Genomic DNA, 15269 nt, shown 5'->3' on the forward strand with positions numbered 1-15269 from the left:
AATTCCTTAATATTGGTGACAAACTACTAGTTTCCAATATTTTCACAAAAAATATTGGAAAAATGTCTTGTTAAAAGTGAAATAATCTGCCAGAGGAACTTTTAGTTTTTCATCAATATTAGGGAATTAAAACAAGTTCACATGTCTGAAAAGTTACTTCTAAGATAGTTTTGTCTTATTTCAAGTGTAATAAAATATTTCCAATAGAAAATAGATGAAAAATACTTGGTAGGATTTTGTGTTTTTTGCAGTGTGGTACCTGAGGCAGCCATATTGGATTTTGGGATGGTTTTGGGGAGATTTTAAGATCCCTCATTGGTGATGATCTGCATCACTTCTACTTGGATGAATGGATAAAAAATCTCTTTAACTCAAAGATTTTAGTCTTTTTTTGTGTAAAACACTATTGACATAAAGCGTATTTCTCCAAACAGTCTGTATTAAATCTGTACTTTTTTCTGTTTTGTAACGTTCCTCAAATATTGATGCTGTGAGCAAGAAAATTAGTCAAACTTCCTTTTTCATTGCTTGTAATTCTGATAATTTTATGGTTTTTAACTGAGAACACTAATGCTGAGTGTGGAGATCCAAAATCCTACTTATTCTTCCAAGCAATTTCATAATTGTCATAACTGCACACCAGTAAAACTCTTAACACGTCTTTAGGAGTAAACTAATCATTTCCGAACCTGTTCCCCTCGTACACTTTTCATTTCAGTAGATTTGAATCAATCTAACATGAAAGCAAAGGTTTTCTCACTACTGAAACCTGCCAGTCGTTTTGGATGCCTTTCCTGCTAAAGGTCTAAATATAAATGTTCTTTACTCTTGCTTTCATTTTTTCCTCACACGCCCAGTCTTCCTGGGAATGCAGTTGTACGAGTTTTCAGAAATCTGGTGTTAATCGATCCGTGGATCACGCCAACAGCCGTCATTTACATGATTTCCTCGTGTTTCTGGCTATTCACAGGAAAATGTGAATATATAAAAATAAACAGAGGTTGTGGGGTTTTTATGAAGACATGTAACGGATGTTTCCAGGTTTTTTGGTGCAGATTTATATTTCCATGTGAGTTTATAGTCGGTTATTTCTGGACATCCTGTGCTGCTGCTTTTAGTTATTCTCCTCTGGTTGTAGTTGACCCAACTCTGCCTCTGCATTTACAGAAGATTAGATCATCAGTGTTTATTATTTTTTTGCTACCTCATCCACCACTAACAAAACAACTCGGCATGCAGCAGCTTTGGAGCGGCTAAAAGAGTAAAATCTACTAGAAAATATGCAACTTCTTCTTTTAAAAGATATGAAATAAGTTTAGAGAAGTTTTCCTCACGTAACTGACCTGAAACTTTTCAAGCATTTCCACATGAAGTAGTTAAACAAAATGTCAGAATGTGCAGTTAAGTCCAGTTATCTGTCGTTTGAAAGGAGAAACTAGGATTGAAACAAATTGTTTTTAAAGATGGTAATTCAACAAGTTTGGCAAAATATGTTGTTCTTTCCAAATCAGCTGAGTCTGAAATTTGAGCTTCAACAAACGGAGAAAAGGAAAAACTGCAGATACAGCAAGGAAGCACTCAAAGCACTTAAGTAAAGGAAGAAAGAATAATGTAAAAGGGAAAAGTTTGACAAAATTACATGAAAATGTTACTTATTTAGAATAATCAAGCAGCTTGATTCAAAGTTTAAGGTGTGAGATTTCCCTTAAATTAAACCAAATCCTGAATCAGCTTCCAAAAACCTCTGAGTCTGAAATTAAGATTTTAAGCTTGATCTTGGTTGGAAACTCAAAAATCTAGTTTTTCATTGAGCAGTGAACGCATCATGCGGATGGTAAAAATGTTTTATATTTTATTCTTTTGAGATTTCAGCCTTTCTGTTCTTTAATATTTGTTTTCCAAAATCTCAGTTGGGAAATGTCTCTATATCCTCCAGAGCACTGGGGCTCAAACTGCGGCCCGCAGGCCATTTGCGGCCCCTGGACTGATTTTGTGCGGCCCTGGAATGATTTGTCTCCTCAGAGCAAATGGTTGATGCAGACTGAGTTTTCTTTCAGTTGAGACAAAACTATAATTCAGGAATGAAAATGTTCTTTTCAGGGGGAAATCTTTCTAAATTTTTAATAGTTTTATTGCTATTTTTAGTTTCAGTTTGAGCTGTTTTGCCTTGTTTTATTGGCCTTTTTAAACCTTTTTAAAGAACAATCTGACATGAAAATAGTCTTTTGCTTTATTTTATACCAAGAGTACATGATATATCTCTAGGCCTGTTGCAAATCAATTATATGATAAAATAAAACAAACTCAATAATTTCCATTTGCATGAGTCTGGTGCTTTTTTGAAGCATAATTTTGTTTACAGAGATTTATAATTCACTTTATATGTTGTTAATTTTAGAATATTTAAAATGTCTTCCAGCTTCAGTGTTAAATGTTTATTGATCTTTGCCAATGCATTATTATTGTTATGCCATTATCATTATATTACCTGAAAACAGTGTCAAAACAGCGATATTATTGTTTATCACAATAACTTCCAGACAATTTACTGTCCGCCAAAATTTGTTTTCATGACATGCCTATAAATATCATAACAAAGATTAAAAGTTAAATTATTTAAATTTATGAGATGTATATCATAGTATCTAATAAATTATAAGATCTGCTGTAAATGCAACACAAAACTTTTGTTTGCTGCACTTATATGAAGCAATTTAAAGTCAGAATTAATTCATAAAATCAAATGTTATTGGATTTTTCTATATTTGGTAGCTTACTTGATTAAACAAAATTTTAAATATGACTCACATTTTTCTCCAGTTCCTGCTGTAACTTGATGTGAGTGTTTTTGATGTCATTTCCTGTTACATCTGTGCTTATTGTTATAAAACTGTGTGGGACTGAATTTAACTGAGTCTATATTTACTCTCCTGCCATGAACTTTCCACCCCCCACTCTGTTCAGGCGACTTTGACCTTAAGCTTTTATTCTGGCGGGTCGTTACTTATTTTAGCTTTATTGTTCCAGAGCAGAAAGTTTATTAAAGTCGTGATGACGACATTAAATTACTAAAGGTGTACCCTTCCTGCTGAAATATTAAGTTTTTTATTGTTGCTGTTAATAATGTTGGTTCTGCATCACAACGACAACCTGCTTTTTATGCTAACATTTACATTTTTTTTTACAAATATTCCCTTTTCTTGTTGGGATGTTTAACATGAGCCGTCACTGAATAATGAGAAGAATTTGCACTGAAACTAAAACAGCTGAGTAAATATCATGAATGTCCTGATGGTGACGTTACGGTGCGAAAACATCAACAGGTGTCAGGGATGCAACTGCAGTTATAATTTAATCTGGCGTAAAATTTTTTTAATTTATTTAGCTATTTTTACCATCTGGAGTAAGAAATGATTAGGCCTGTCATAACAAATGTTGCTGGACGATAGATTGCCCAGAAGTTATTGCGATAAAACGATAATATTGTTGTTTTGAAACAATTTTTAAGTAATATAATGCAAGAACACATTCTCAAAAATGAATAAACTTTAAATTCTAGTGAACATTTAACACTGCAGCTGGAAGACGTTTTAAATATCCAAAATAAATAAACAAAACAATAAATAGAGTGAAGTAAGGAGCAAAGTAAACAAAATTATCATTCAAAAATTTTATTCACAAATTTCTATTAACAATAGAAACTAAATCTGGAAAAACAAATTTGTCTTATAGGTTCAGAAAACTTCAGATATTTTTTATTATTTGAGATAAGAAAAAAGATTCTTTGTAATATTTTCCTGTTATATAATCAACAGAATGGTTGAAATGAAAACACTTTTATTTTAGTTTTTATAAGAGTTTTTTTTCCTCAATTTTCCAGATGTTTTCTTCTGGTAAACGTTCATCTTAATTCTCTTAAAGAGAATAAAATACTGTCATTCTTTATAGTAATTTTCTGTCGTTTAACTAACAGAAGGGATGATTGAAATTAGTCACTGTTTGAAAATACTTTTTGTCATTTGAAATGTCTGTTAGAAAAAAATCAACTTGTAATGGATCTGGTTTTAAAAATCTTGATTTTATTTGTAAGCCAATCCTATAAAAATCAGTTTTCTTCACTTCAATCAAATCCGTCTGTGTTCTTCTGGAAAGACTTCCTGCATAAGCAGATGATTCATCTCTGGCCACAAAATGTTTAATCTTTAATCCGTCATGCATGTTGAAGTGTTTGTTATGACACTCATCCTCTCTGAAAACACAGATAAGAGGATTCGAAGTGAATCCGCCTCTAAACGGAGGCTTTTATTCCAGAAACATTCCGAGTTTTTCTGTTCGCTGCCTGACCGGCCAGTTCCTCCTGAAGCTCTGGCTGTTTGCCTGTAATTTCCTGTTTTTGAAAAAGTCTCAACCCTCCTGCCGCTGCGTTGCTGCCGCTGCAGGGGCGATTATGTAAGCCGACATTGTGTTGGTGCGATGGGGAACAATGGCTCAAGACTGACGTGTTGAAAACCTTCAGAGGGCGATAACCTCTGACCTCTGACCCCGTTCACTCAGAAAAGTCCGTCTGAACTGAGTAAAAATCTTGAAACTTTTTAATAATTGTTGTTTTTCCATCTCCGTTCATTTCCCTGAAGAAACCATTGCAATAAATAATGTTATGGTTGATTTCAGAACATTTTCAGGTAGTATAAAGCAAAAACACATTCTCTAAAATCAATACATTTTAAATTCTAGTGAGCATTTAATACTGGAACCAGACGACATTTTAAATATACAAAATAAATAAACAAACAACTAAATAAAATCCATTATGAAGTCTCTGTAAACAAAATTATCCTTCAAAAAAGGCTAAAGAAGCACCAGACTGAAAACTTTCATCATCCAGTTTTTGGTAGAAAGAGAAAAAAAGAAATTATGCAAATGAAATTGTCTTGTGATTAATTGATTTATTACTAACTGGTATAACTGTAATCACACTTTTTAGTGGAAAAAATCTAAAGAGCCTCAAAGACTCGAGATGAGAAGAAAGATTTGCACATTTAAATTGAAACACAGTGAAAAAACAGACCGTTTACTGAGCAGACGTTCATTATTCTGATGTAACTTTACCTTTATGTTTGCTTTGCTAATCTCTTTTAATCCGGATTAGCTGTTTTCAAACAGAACTTTAACATTTAAGGTTTCAGGCGTCGCCATCGGTGCAGATTTTTGCAGATTCCTTCAGTTTTTTGTCATAAATTTTCCATATATCAGATTGTGTGTTAGAGAGTTTTCTCTAGTGCAGTTCAGATTTGATCAGTCCAAGTGATTCCAGTTAATATTCCTCAAAAATGGTGAAATATCACTTTGATTTGTCACTGAACTGGAATCTCAGATCCGATAATGGCTTTGGCAGATAAACAGAAGCAGGTTTGATTCTTTTTGATGTGCTACTGCTGCCCCCAGACACACAGGCACCCTGGGCAAAGAGCCGCATATTGGATATATCCAACCCTGGAACTGTTTAAATCTAAAACTAGATCAACATGAAATAAAATATTCTTAATCTGGTTTCTCCCAGTGATTTCAGTCCAGATTATAAGAACTTTTTTCATCTTGAACAAGAGGAAAAATCAGTCAACCATCTCAAGTTGTTTCAGTTTATCGGTTTGCTACAAGAGTTCAAACAACGCAAAAAAAAAGAAACAAGATTTGTTGAAATGTTTAAAACTCCTTCGTGTTTGTGTCAGTTTACTGTGACCTTGACCTTTGTCTGCCTGCTAATCTGCCTCGTAAACGAGCTCGTTCGCGGTAAAACGCTGCTCTTAGTGGTTTTTGTGTAATCCTCTGTAAAGGTTGTTTCCGTGGAAACGGGGACGCCTCTGGGAAAACATGTCTGAGTCAGCCGGGCTGGCGGCAAGCGGGACGGAGAGAGAGAAGGACAAAAGGAAATGAAAGGAGACGGATCAGGAGCCGTCCCTCCCGCCTCTTACCTGGATCTCACCTGGCCGCCGGTGAAACATGAAACTATTCACCTTTCAGAGCAGCAACACTCAGTCTCTGTTTGGACCTTTTACCTCTCCAGGTTTCTAGCTACTTTTAAACTCTGAGGCTTTTTTTTTTTGTTTTTACTTTGGAGAAGGTTAAAAATGTCGTTTTCATGTGAATCCTTTATGTAACTTTTACAAAAATATTTTTCCCATATTCATTAAAACTGCCTTCCTGTTATGAGACAAAAACGCACCGATTCTGGTCAAAAACAGCCAATCAGAGCCAGGAGGAGGGTCTTAGAGCTGCCAATCAACCTTGTGTACACGCTGCTAAATGTGCTGATGGTGGGAAAACAGATAAACAGATCATTTTGTTTGGCCCCATAATTTAAAAATCTTGCATTAAGAGTGAGATTTTTTATAGAGAAATAAAATCTTAAACATTTTTTTTTTTATCAATGAGGCAAATTATCTGTTTTTATTAACATTGTTTATGTTTTCTTTGATTACATTTAGCTAAAACGTGCAATGACTGCACTAATATTGGCTAAAAGGTGCAGGCATGCAGCAGTTTTTCAGAATAAAAGCTTTTTACCCAATCTAAGCAGGAGCTGGTTTTAATCTTTATTTTGAATTTTCAGGATGTTTTTTGGGGAACAAACTGAATGCAGAAACTAAAAATGACTTATTTTTCCAAGTTTTGAGCCATTCTCTGTTAATGGAGGCCATTAAAACAGCTGGAAAATGTCTCAGGTTTCAGTCTGGGAATGTGTGAGGCTGTGCAGAGAACATGTCTTGGTTTTTCCAGTTCGCCCACCATCGTTAGGACTTTAAACCGGGAGGCTGCAGTGAGTCCAGCTGCTGCTGGAGGCTCAGCGGACAGAATAAGGTCAGATTCCAGTGTTCCAGTTAAGCATGTAATGGACAACTTGGCTCTCATTCTTTCACTTTTCTCCCACTATTTTATTCAGGCTTTGGTAAAGTCAGTTGATTTAATCTGGGTTGAAAATAAAGGTAGAAGGAAGTGAGAAAAGCAGGAGAAGGATGTCTGTAATTAGCCTTTCCAGCTATTCAGTGATCGCACTTCCGCCTTTCTTTATTCAACATGCAGTAAAGATTTATCTGTTTGTCCAGAGTTATTGTGTGTTTGCCTTTGTGATGCGTGTGTTCGTATCTGCATGTAAATCGGAGGGGTTTCCCAGGTTAGAGCTAGCGCCGCTTTGCATTTGTTTAGAAGAAACGGTCTGAGGCAGTTAGTTGGCAAACTGTTGAAGAAGTCCCGTAATGCACATATATTAAGGTAAAACCTTCTCTGCACCTAAAACTGTTGGTTTTTATTGTCTATCCATGAATAAATGGCGGTCTTAACTCATATCATCAAAGTATCTTCAGAGACTGATGCATGGTGATGCAGTAGCAGTCAGTCCTGCAACGGATCTGAAGAGGCCTCTGACTGAAGATTGTTGTTATAAGACTCTCATGACTGTCATGTTAATAGCTCAATATGTCATAGTAAACATACCCAGGATAACAAACACTGCTAATCCACCTCATTTGCTTTTGCTTCTCCTCGTTAACGGGGCAGTATTGTGTAAAGATAAAGTCAATTTTTACATAACGCTGCTCCTTTAAATCTCTCATAATTCAAAGTATTTGAAATGAGCTTCAGAGCTTTAAAAAAATGTAAATGATCAGTTTTTACTGTCAGTTTAGTTGGAGTTCATTCTTCTAATAATAATTTATCTGATCCATGACCAACCTTTAGACTTAACTTCCTGTTATTTTGACATTTTTGGATCTATTGTCAACATTTTAGCAAAGTTCATGTAGTTTAGAGTTGAGAAAATGCGATACAGATTTGATTTGTTTCTAATTTTTTTATGCCCACTTATTTTGGTAAATGTGCTGCAAATAAATCTCCATCCTGGGAGAAACATTGTGCAGAAACATCAGTATTGGATATCATCTTGAATGTTCTTTTGGTTTTCTGGTTTTTACTTTGCCGTACTGGAAGCAGGAGTTTCTGATAAACGTCTAAATGCCCAACATAAACTTAAATTGTGTGAATAAGCAAATGTTTTCTGGTGCAACAGTTTCAAAATGTTTCCTACATGTTGGCAGTCTTTTTTTGAAAACTGTTGCATCATATCTATAAAAATCCCTGTTCATCTTTAAGAAAAAGATACAAGATGTTGTCTTTTTTTTACTGCTTATTTAAGCATGGTGTAGACTTGACTGGTCCGTTTTTTTTTTTATTTAATCAGTGAGTCAAACCTTTTGGGCCGCTCCCTTCAGCAGGACAACAATACTTTACAGTCATACAGAAACGGCTTGTGGTCTGTTAGCTTGGCCATAATTATCTGTTCACTATGTGACTGAAGCAGGAAGCTGTTCTCTCACTGAAACTTAGGACATACAAAAAGTTCAACATTTCTCATCTTTGTGGAGGAAAATTTCTTTGATTTTTGTGTCATTTGTTTGAATTTATTTTGTGTCTGAATAAAGAGTTTATGTAACATCTTTATTTTGGACTTGGCTACAGCGTGTCAGTTTCCTGACAAGAAGTCAGAGCGTCTTCCTGTAGAGATGATGGTCAGCAGAAGAACTCTTCCTATGAGATTGACCTCTGACCTCTGGTTGGATTACAGCTTCCTAACAGCAATCTGGAAGCATGTTCTACGTTTCCCTTATGCTGCAATATGTATGCGCTATTTTCTTCTAGGAGTCACAGAAATGTGTCAGTTTATTTCACAATTATTTCCAGAATATTTTCTATCTGAGAAAATAATAGTTTTCTACATTGGCTCTTAATTAATGTAGCTCTTAATTAAATTTGATTAATTGATTCCTAAAAACTTACATTTTCTCTCGTATTGTGGGGTTAGACTCTCTTTAAATTTACACCAAAAACCTAGAAATTTTTAGATTAATTTCAGAAATTTTCTAGACAAAAACTTGGAAGTTTTTGAGTTTGAAGTCAAATATTTGCCTGAAAGAAAAACTCAGAAATTTTAAGATTAATCAAAGAATTTTTCTATAAAAAAGGCAATTACATTTTGGTGTAAAAAGCTGAAATTTTACTAGAAAAAAACTAAAATTTTGTGAATATCTCAGAATTTTTTGAGTTTTCTAGAAAATGTTTGACTTTTTCTAGAAAATTTATTCTTTTTTTTCTGTGTACAATGGCTCTAATACTTTCCATAATGTAGTCTTTCCATAAAATGAAGGGCTATTTTTTCATAATATGTCACATTGAAAAAAGAACACACATTTAAAAAAATCAACTGCATTAAATACCAGAAAATTGTGGGGATTTTTTGATATTATTAAACTTAGATGTATTTATAAACTCATGGAAGTGCCCAGAATCAACCGTCCTTATTGGCATATCATGTCTATTGTCGATCATGTTACAATTTTTCGATATTATTCTCTCCACATTTCTGTCTTTACGTCATCGTCTTATCAAGGCGATAACTAAAGGATCTTATTAAGTTTTTATATTTCTGAACGGAACCGCATACGGAGCATTTTTGGACCGTTTCTCTCCTGTAAACGGACGCATCCTCCACCATCTTGTTTGAAATAGGCTTCCGACCAGTGGTGCCCTCTGCTGGATGGTGGCCAAGCTACAACACAAAACGGGTATATTATTGGTTAATCTATTAGAACTAATTTCAATCAATAGTTTTCATGACATTTTATTTACATTTTTTTGATGTAATTATGACCTCAAAGCCATATTTTACTATTTTAAGTTCAGAAATGCCTCCAACCTTCTGATGGCATCAGAGATAAAGCACATATTTCTTTCTTTGTAAACCGCAGCTTTGAAATGTGTGGAATGAGTTGGAGCAGTAACCTTTAGACAGCTACACCTTCATGTTTTGAGTGATGATTAGGATTCCAGTCGTTGCTTTCATATCTGTGGCTTTATTTTGAATTGCAGACATGCTTGTTGGAGTCAAGAACACAACTGTACATTTGTTTCCTGTGCTGTTTTCAGAAAGGCATTCTGAAATCCCATTCATAGCTGCAGATCTTGCTGGTTAAGTGGAGGGTGTGACCGTGTTTGTGCTTGGCTGGAAGGAGTGTGGAGCTTTGATAAAGAGAGTCATTACTTAGGAGTCTTTATGGAGCCTTTCTCTGCGCCAGCAGAGAGTGAAAATGGGGGCTTGTTCCTGAGAGAAGGGCCCCGGCCCCGCGCCACGGCTCGGTCGCCCCGGCCTCAATGGCAGGCCTGTCTGAAAGCCCCCATGTCACGACTTCCTGAGAGGGAAGTTGTTTCAGCTGGTGTTAGCCGCTCGCCCTTACATTTGTTTGCAGACCAAGAGACTTCAGGAAACCCAAGTGTTGGGAAACTCTGAAATTGAGGCTCTACGTTGAAAATGAGACACAGTTTGTACAGCTGCTTTAAAGCTGCAGTATCTAAATATTTTTTATGCATTTGTTGAAACTACCTCTATGTTGTGGCAGTACAATTTGAGACGGATAATCCGGGAAAAAAAATTATCCGCTCTGCTTTCTCTCAGTGCTAACTAGAAACAACCAATCAGAGCCAGGAGGCGGGCCTTAGTGCTGTCAATCACCACTCCTAACGGTGCAGCTGCCTCCTGACAGCATAACCTGTGATGAATGCGAAGGCTAGTTAGCATGGCAGATAAAGAAATGTGTTTAGTAGGAAATTATTATTATTAATACAGATTTTTAAATGAAACCAAAAGTGACTTCAGGAGTTCTGGGTTGAACATATTTACTGACAAACGGTTTTAATTTACCTTAAATGCTAAATGTTTATATTTTTGTATAGTTTCTGCTCAATTACTGCTTTGAGTGTGTTCTCTCAGCAAATGGCCTACTCTACGATTAATCGATTACTAAATTACTTGACAATTACTTCAGTAATCGATTTATTACAATTAATCATTGAAGTCCTTTGGATGTTAAAGGGCCTCTGGGGCCTTCATGTCCTGATAAAGGCAGATTAAAAGCAGCTCAGAGTTGTTGGTTAGTTTGGGGTGTGGTTTTTGTTTAAAACGGTTCTTAAGATGAGGCTAATGAGTAAAACCTTCAGAAGCACCTTTTTGTTCTTGCAACAGAGATGCGTGTGTGTGCAACAGAGATGCGTGTGTGTGCAACAGAGATGCGTGTGTGTGCATGCAGAGGGAGGCTGGTCTGAAGGAGCAGAGGAATCTTTCCCAGGACACAGGTAACCCTGCTGCCGCTGAGGCTGCAGGGGAGTGGGAGTGTTTTCTCAGCAGATTAAAGGAGAGGCTGTTTTTCTTTCTTTTTTTTTAATGGGACTTCACTAAATCCGCTCTGGCACTGGGAAATTCCTCACGGATATCCAGCTTTCCCAGTGAGAGCTGAGGTTTCGGCTCAAATTGTAAAAATCTATTGTGTGTAAATGTAGATTTTATGTTTTATTTTTCTATTTATTTGTAATAAAAAAACTTCTATTTATTATGTGCAATTCTAATTTTATTATTTATGATGATGATAAAAATAGATTTTATTGTAATTTTTAAATGATCTTAATCATTATTTGCATTTTTATCATTTTGCAAACAATAGTTGCTTTAATTTCAAAATTTCAAATAAGATTTGAAATGTAAAAATACTTAATGTCCCTCAGGGATCAACTCAGATAGTTATTGTAGATGCTGATGCTACGGGCAGGAAGGATCTCCTGTAGCAGTCTGTGTTACAGTGGTTCTGAAGAAGCCTCTGACTGAACTCACTCTGTTGTATAACACAATATATAAGTATGCAATTTTGCTACAGTTGTGGACAGTGTCACCATAAAGTCTGATTCTTCAACTAAACCTAAACAAACGTGAATAAAACCGAACGCGACGCTCCGTCCATCAGCGTTTCCACTGCATGTTTTCAATGCTACACTCATTTACAAGAAGAAAATATTTTTCCAACATGTTTAGCTCTTGACAGTTAGTTGAATTGTCTTATCCAAACCGCCTGGAGTGAACACTTTTAGTAAAACTAGCGTACCGTAGTGATGTCACAGTGACACGCCGTCATTCTATTGGCTGAAACTCCGACCTTTTCTAGTTTTCCTGTGAGAGACGAAAAATTAAGCTAAACTACAAAACCACAACATGTTACAAGCACTTCTGGTCTAGTTTCTAGTGAAATTAGTTGGTTTTCTTAAAACAAGATAAAAATAGATTACAAGTAACTTTACAGCAAGATATAGGAGCTTGTTTTAGGTCAGTAATTCCTTAAAACTGATGAAAATATCCAGTTTTCATCAAATTGATGAAAATATCCACCAGTGCAACTATGTGGACATGTAGTTGCACTGGTGGATATTTCTCCTGTATTATAAGTAAAATTAAGCAATTAATTACTTAAAATAAACTTCTGGATCTTGCTAAAATGTTACTTGTAACTCAGTTTTGCCTTATTTCAAGTGTACTGATATATTTGCACTAGAAAGTAGACAAAAATACTAGATAAGATTTTGTTTTTGCAGTGTAAAGTGGAAAATCAAAATAAGTCTTTTCTACTGCAGTAATTAAACTTCATATGTCTCAGATATTGTGCACGAAAACAAGTTCTGCACAGAAAATGCAACAAGAACTGGGTGGAAGAACCGACCTGATGTCATTTTGTTCTGGCTTTTACCTTCATAGGTAGAAATGATACAAACAGGAGAGAAAGTTTGTGCATAGGTTTGAGAGTGGAGCATATTTGTTTCTGAGTGAGCGCAGAGTTTTACAGGAGAGAAGCACAACACCTGAGATTAAAAGATAACTACGGTAATCATGGTCTTATGTTCAACACAAACAGAGAAACTCTCAAAGTAAACATCCTAACTTTCTGTAACTGCAGCAGGTTTATCAGAGCGGTTTTATTGAGCCAGACTCGATGGTTCCTGCTGGTGTCTGAATCCAGTCTTCCCAGTGAGGGAGCGCAGCCCAGGGCTGACTCAGCAGGAATGTGATTTCATAATATGACCTAGAAGAAATGAAATGTCACGCCTGAGGAATCCTGGGAGCGCTGGCTGCGTGCTGCAGGCGAGCGGTTACCAGCACAGAGCTGTAATAATAAATAAAAATGAATTAATCAATCATCAGAACGCGCAGAACATCACTTTAAGTTTCAGATTCGCTGTTTTACCGACTTCATGTTGCATGTTTTTAGTGTAACATGATCAAATAAATGGCACATCCTGCAGGTTTAACCACAAGCCTTTGTTATATAATAAAAAACTGACATAAAGATGCATATGAACAATTAATTAAATTAATTTTTTAAATAAGAAAACTAACATTTTATTGGCTAAAATATAGTAGCAAAGGATACAAAAAATCCTTCTAGCATCAATCTGTGAAAAGTTCAGCCTTTTCTGCTCGGCAACGTAGATCTGATGTTTTTAGTTTTAGTTTAAAAAACTAAAAACTAAATGAATGACAAAAACTGCTTAACAAGAGAAATTTCACTGAATTGCCACACGAGGAGGCATTTAAGTTTTTGATTTTATCTTTAATGCACAATTAATTTTTTTTGAAAGTTCAAGTTAATGATTAATCAATTACTAAATTACTTTATGATTACTTTACTAATTGATTATTCATGATTAATCTGATTAATTGTTAAAGCCCTTCATGTTTGTGCAGAATCAACCTTTAAGATCAGTTCCCCTCGTTGCGGAGGAAGTTATCTTTGGCTGTTTGGCTTCATGCCTCCCTCCTCTTCCCTCCGCAGATGGATGGAGGCCTGTCTGGACGAGGAGTTGCCCCCGACAACGGAGCTGGAGGAGGGGCTGAGAAATGGCGTCTATCTGGCCAAACTGGGCAACTTCTTTGCCCCGCAGACGGTTTCCCTCAAGAAGATCTACGATCGTGAGCAGACGCGCTACAAGGTGAGAAGATTTGAGATGTTTTCCACCGAGACTAATTCGGATTTTCTTTTGTTAATTTTTTTTACGTTCGATGAAATACAGTAAAGAAAGTTCAGAGGGTAATAGTGTAAATTAGTAAAAGTTAGCCTAGGGTATTAAATGTGGAAAAGTGATCATCTGTTGAAAGAAAAGTCACTGGTCAGATGAGAACAAATATGATATTTCTGACCTAAAATCTAATTCTTCACATCACCCTGAAACTTTTCTGTTTTGATTGAAACTCTCATAATAATCTGGGGTTTTTAAACCGTCACTTTTTTGAAAAGATAAAAATGACGGACAGGGCTGGATAATAACTTTTCGGGGTCCTAGTTATATTATCATTGGGGGCCCCACACTAACATGTCAACACCAGAGGCTTTATCATTCCAGAGCTGCTCTGTGTGTAACATACCTGCTATCATTAGCACAATTAGCTTACATCAAGTTTTCTGACTGTTGGTTTTAACCTGACAGGAGAAGAAAACAGAAAATAAATATTTGGATTTTGAGGTGCAGAATGGTATTTAAGTGTTGCCGTATTTTAATTATTTGAAAGGAATGCCATTTGAAAAACACAACATTTTCAGTAAACAAGTTTGATGTCTCATATTTGCCCAACAGTGGCAGCAGCCAACAGCAGGAAGAGATTAATCTGGGATTATATGTACAAACTATATAAATAATATAGCAATGGTTCTCCCAGGCTCAACAGCTTTTAGTTTGTGTCATTCAATATTATTAGCTGCTTATCTTGCATATGCTGTCAGTCATGTTTAGCTGAATTTAATTTGCGTTCATTTTCATTGATATTCAACCAGATAAAGCTGAACAGAGAAGCAGCAACACACATCATGCATCCGCTTGATGTGTGATTGCACAATGTGGCTCCTAAATTCATGTAACATTTTCTCTACAGTGACAGAAACTGCTGACTGAGGCTCCAATAACTGCACATAAGCAAAGAAATTAAATGATTGCAGTTAAATTATGAATGATTCACCTGCTGCAGCCTGAACTCTGTCTCATAACGTCTCCTGAATCACATGGACAGGAATTGCTGACCCAGTTTGAGTTTAATCATGTGTCTAAAGGGGGATTGCTGCAGAAGCTGTGGTCATGAAGATGTGGACTTTTACCTCAGACGACTTCTCTGGGGGTTTTGATTTAGGTCTGAAGGATGAATCTGCTCCCACGCTGGAGGCTGGAATTACAAGCACCACTTCAGCCAAAGTCTTGAAGTCAGGGAGCATTTCTGCAATTGAAGTAGTCAGAAGAAAATATCTGCACCGAGAGTGTGAATCGTATTCTGTTAAAAATGACAGCTGGCCTTAAGATTTCTCCATCTCAGTAAAAAAACAAAGACAATTTTTATTCCTGAAGGAGACCTATTATGC

At 35.9% G+C, this 15269-nt stretch overlaps 1 protein-coding gene across 1 annotated transcript in view; it reads left to right on the forward strand.

Moving 5' to 3' along the window:
* The window catches only part of iqgap1 (IQ motif containing GTPase activating protein 1), a 60746-nt gene that overhangs the window by 10676 nt on the left and 34801 nt on the right, over window positions 1-15269 (forward strand). Inside the window, exon 3 of the mRNA XM_005808095.3 lies at window positions 13698-13854. Coding sequence (XP_005808152.1) covers window positions 13698-13854 — 157 coding nt within the window. The remainder of the gene's footprint in view (window positions 1-13697; window positions 13855-15269) is intronic.

This window comes from Xiphophorus maculatus, chromosome 4 (assembly GCF_002775205.1).
Source record: "Xiphophorus maculatus strain JP 163 A chromosome 4, X_maculatus-5.0-male, whole genome shotgun sequence".
Taxonomy (NCBI): Eukaryota; Metazoa; Chordata; class Actinopteri; order Cyprinodontiformes; family Poeciliidae; genus Xiphophorus; species Xiphophorus maculatus.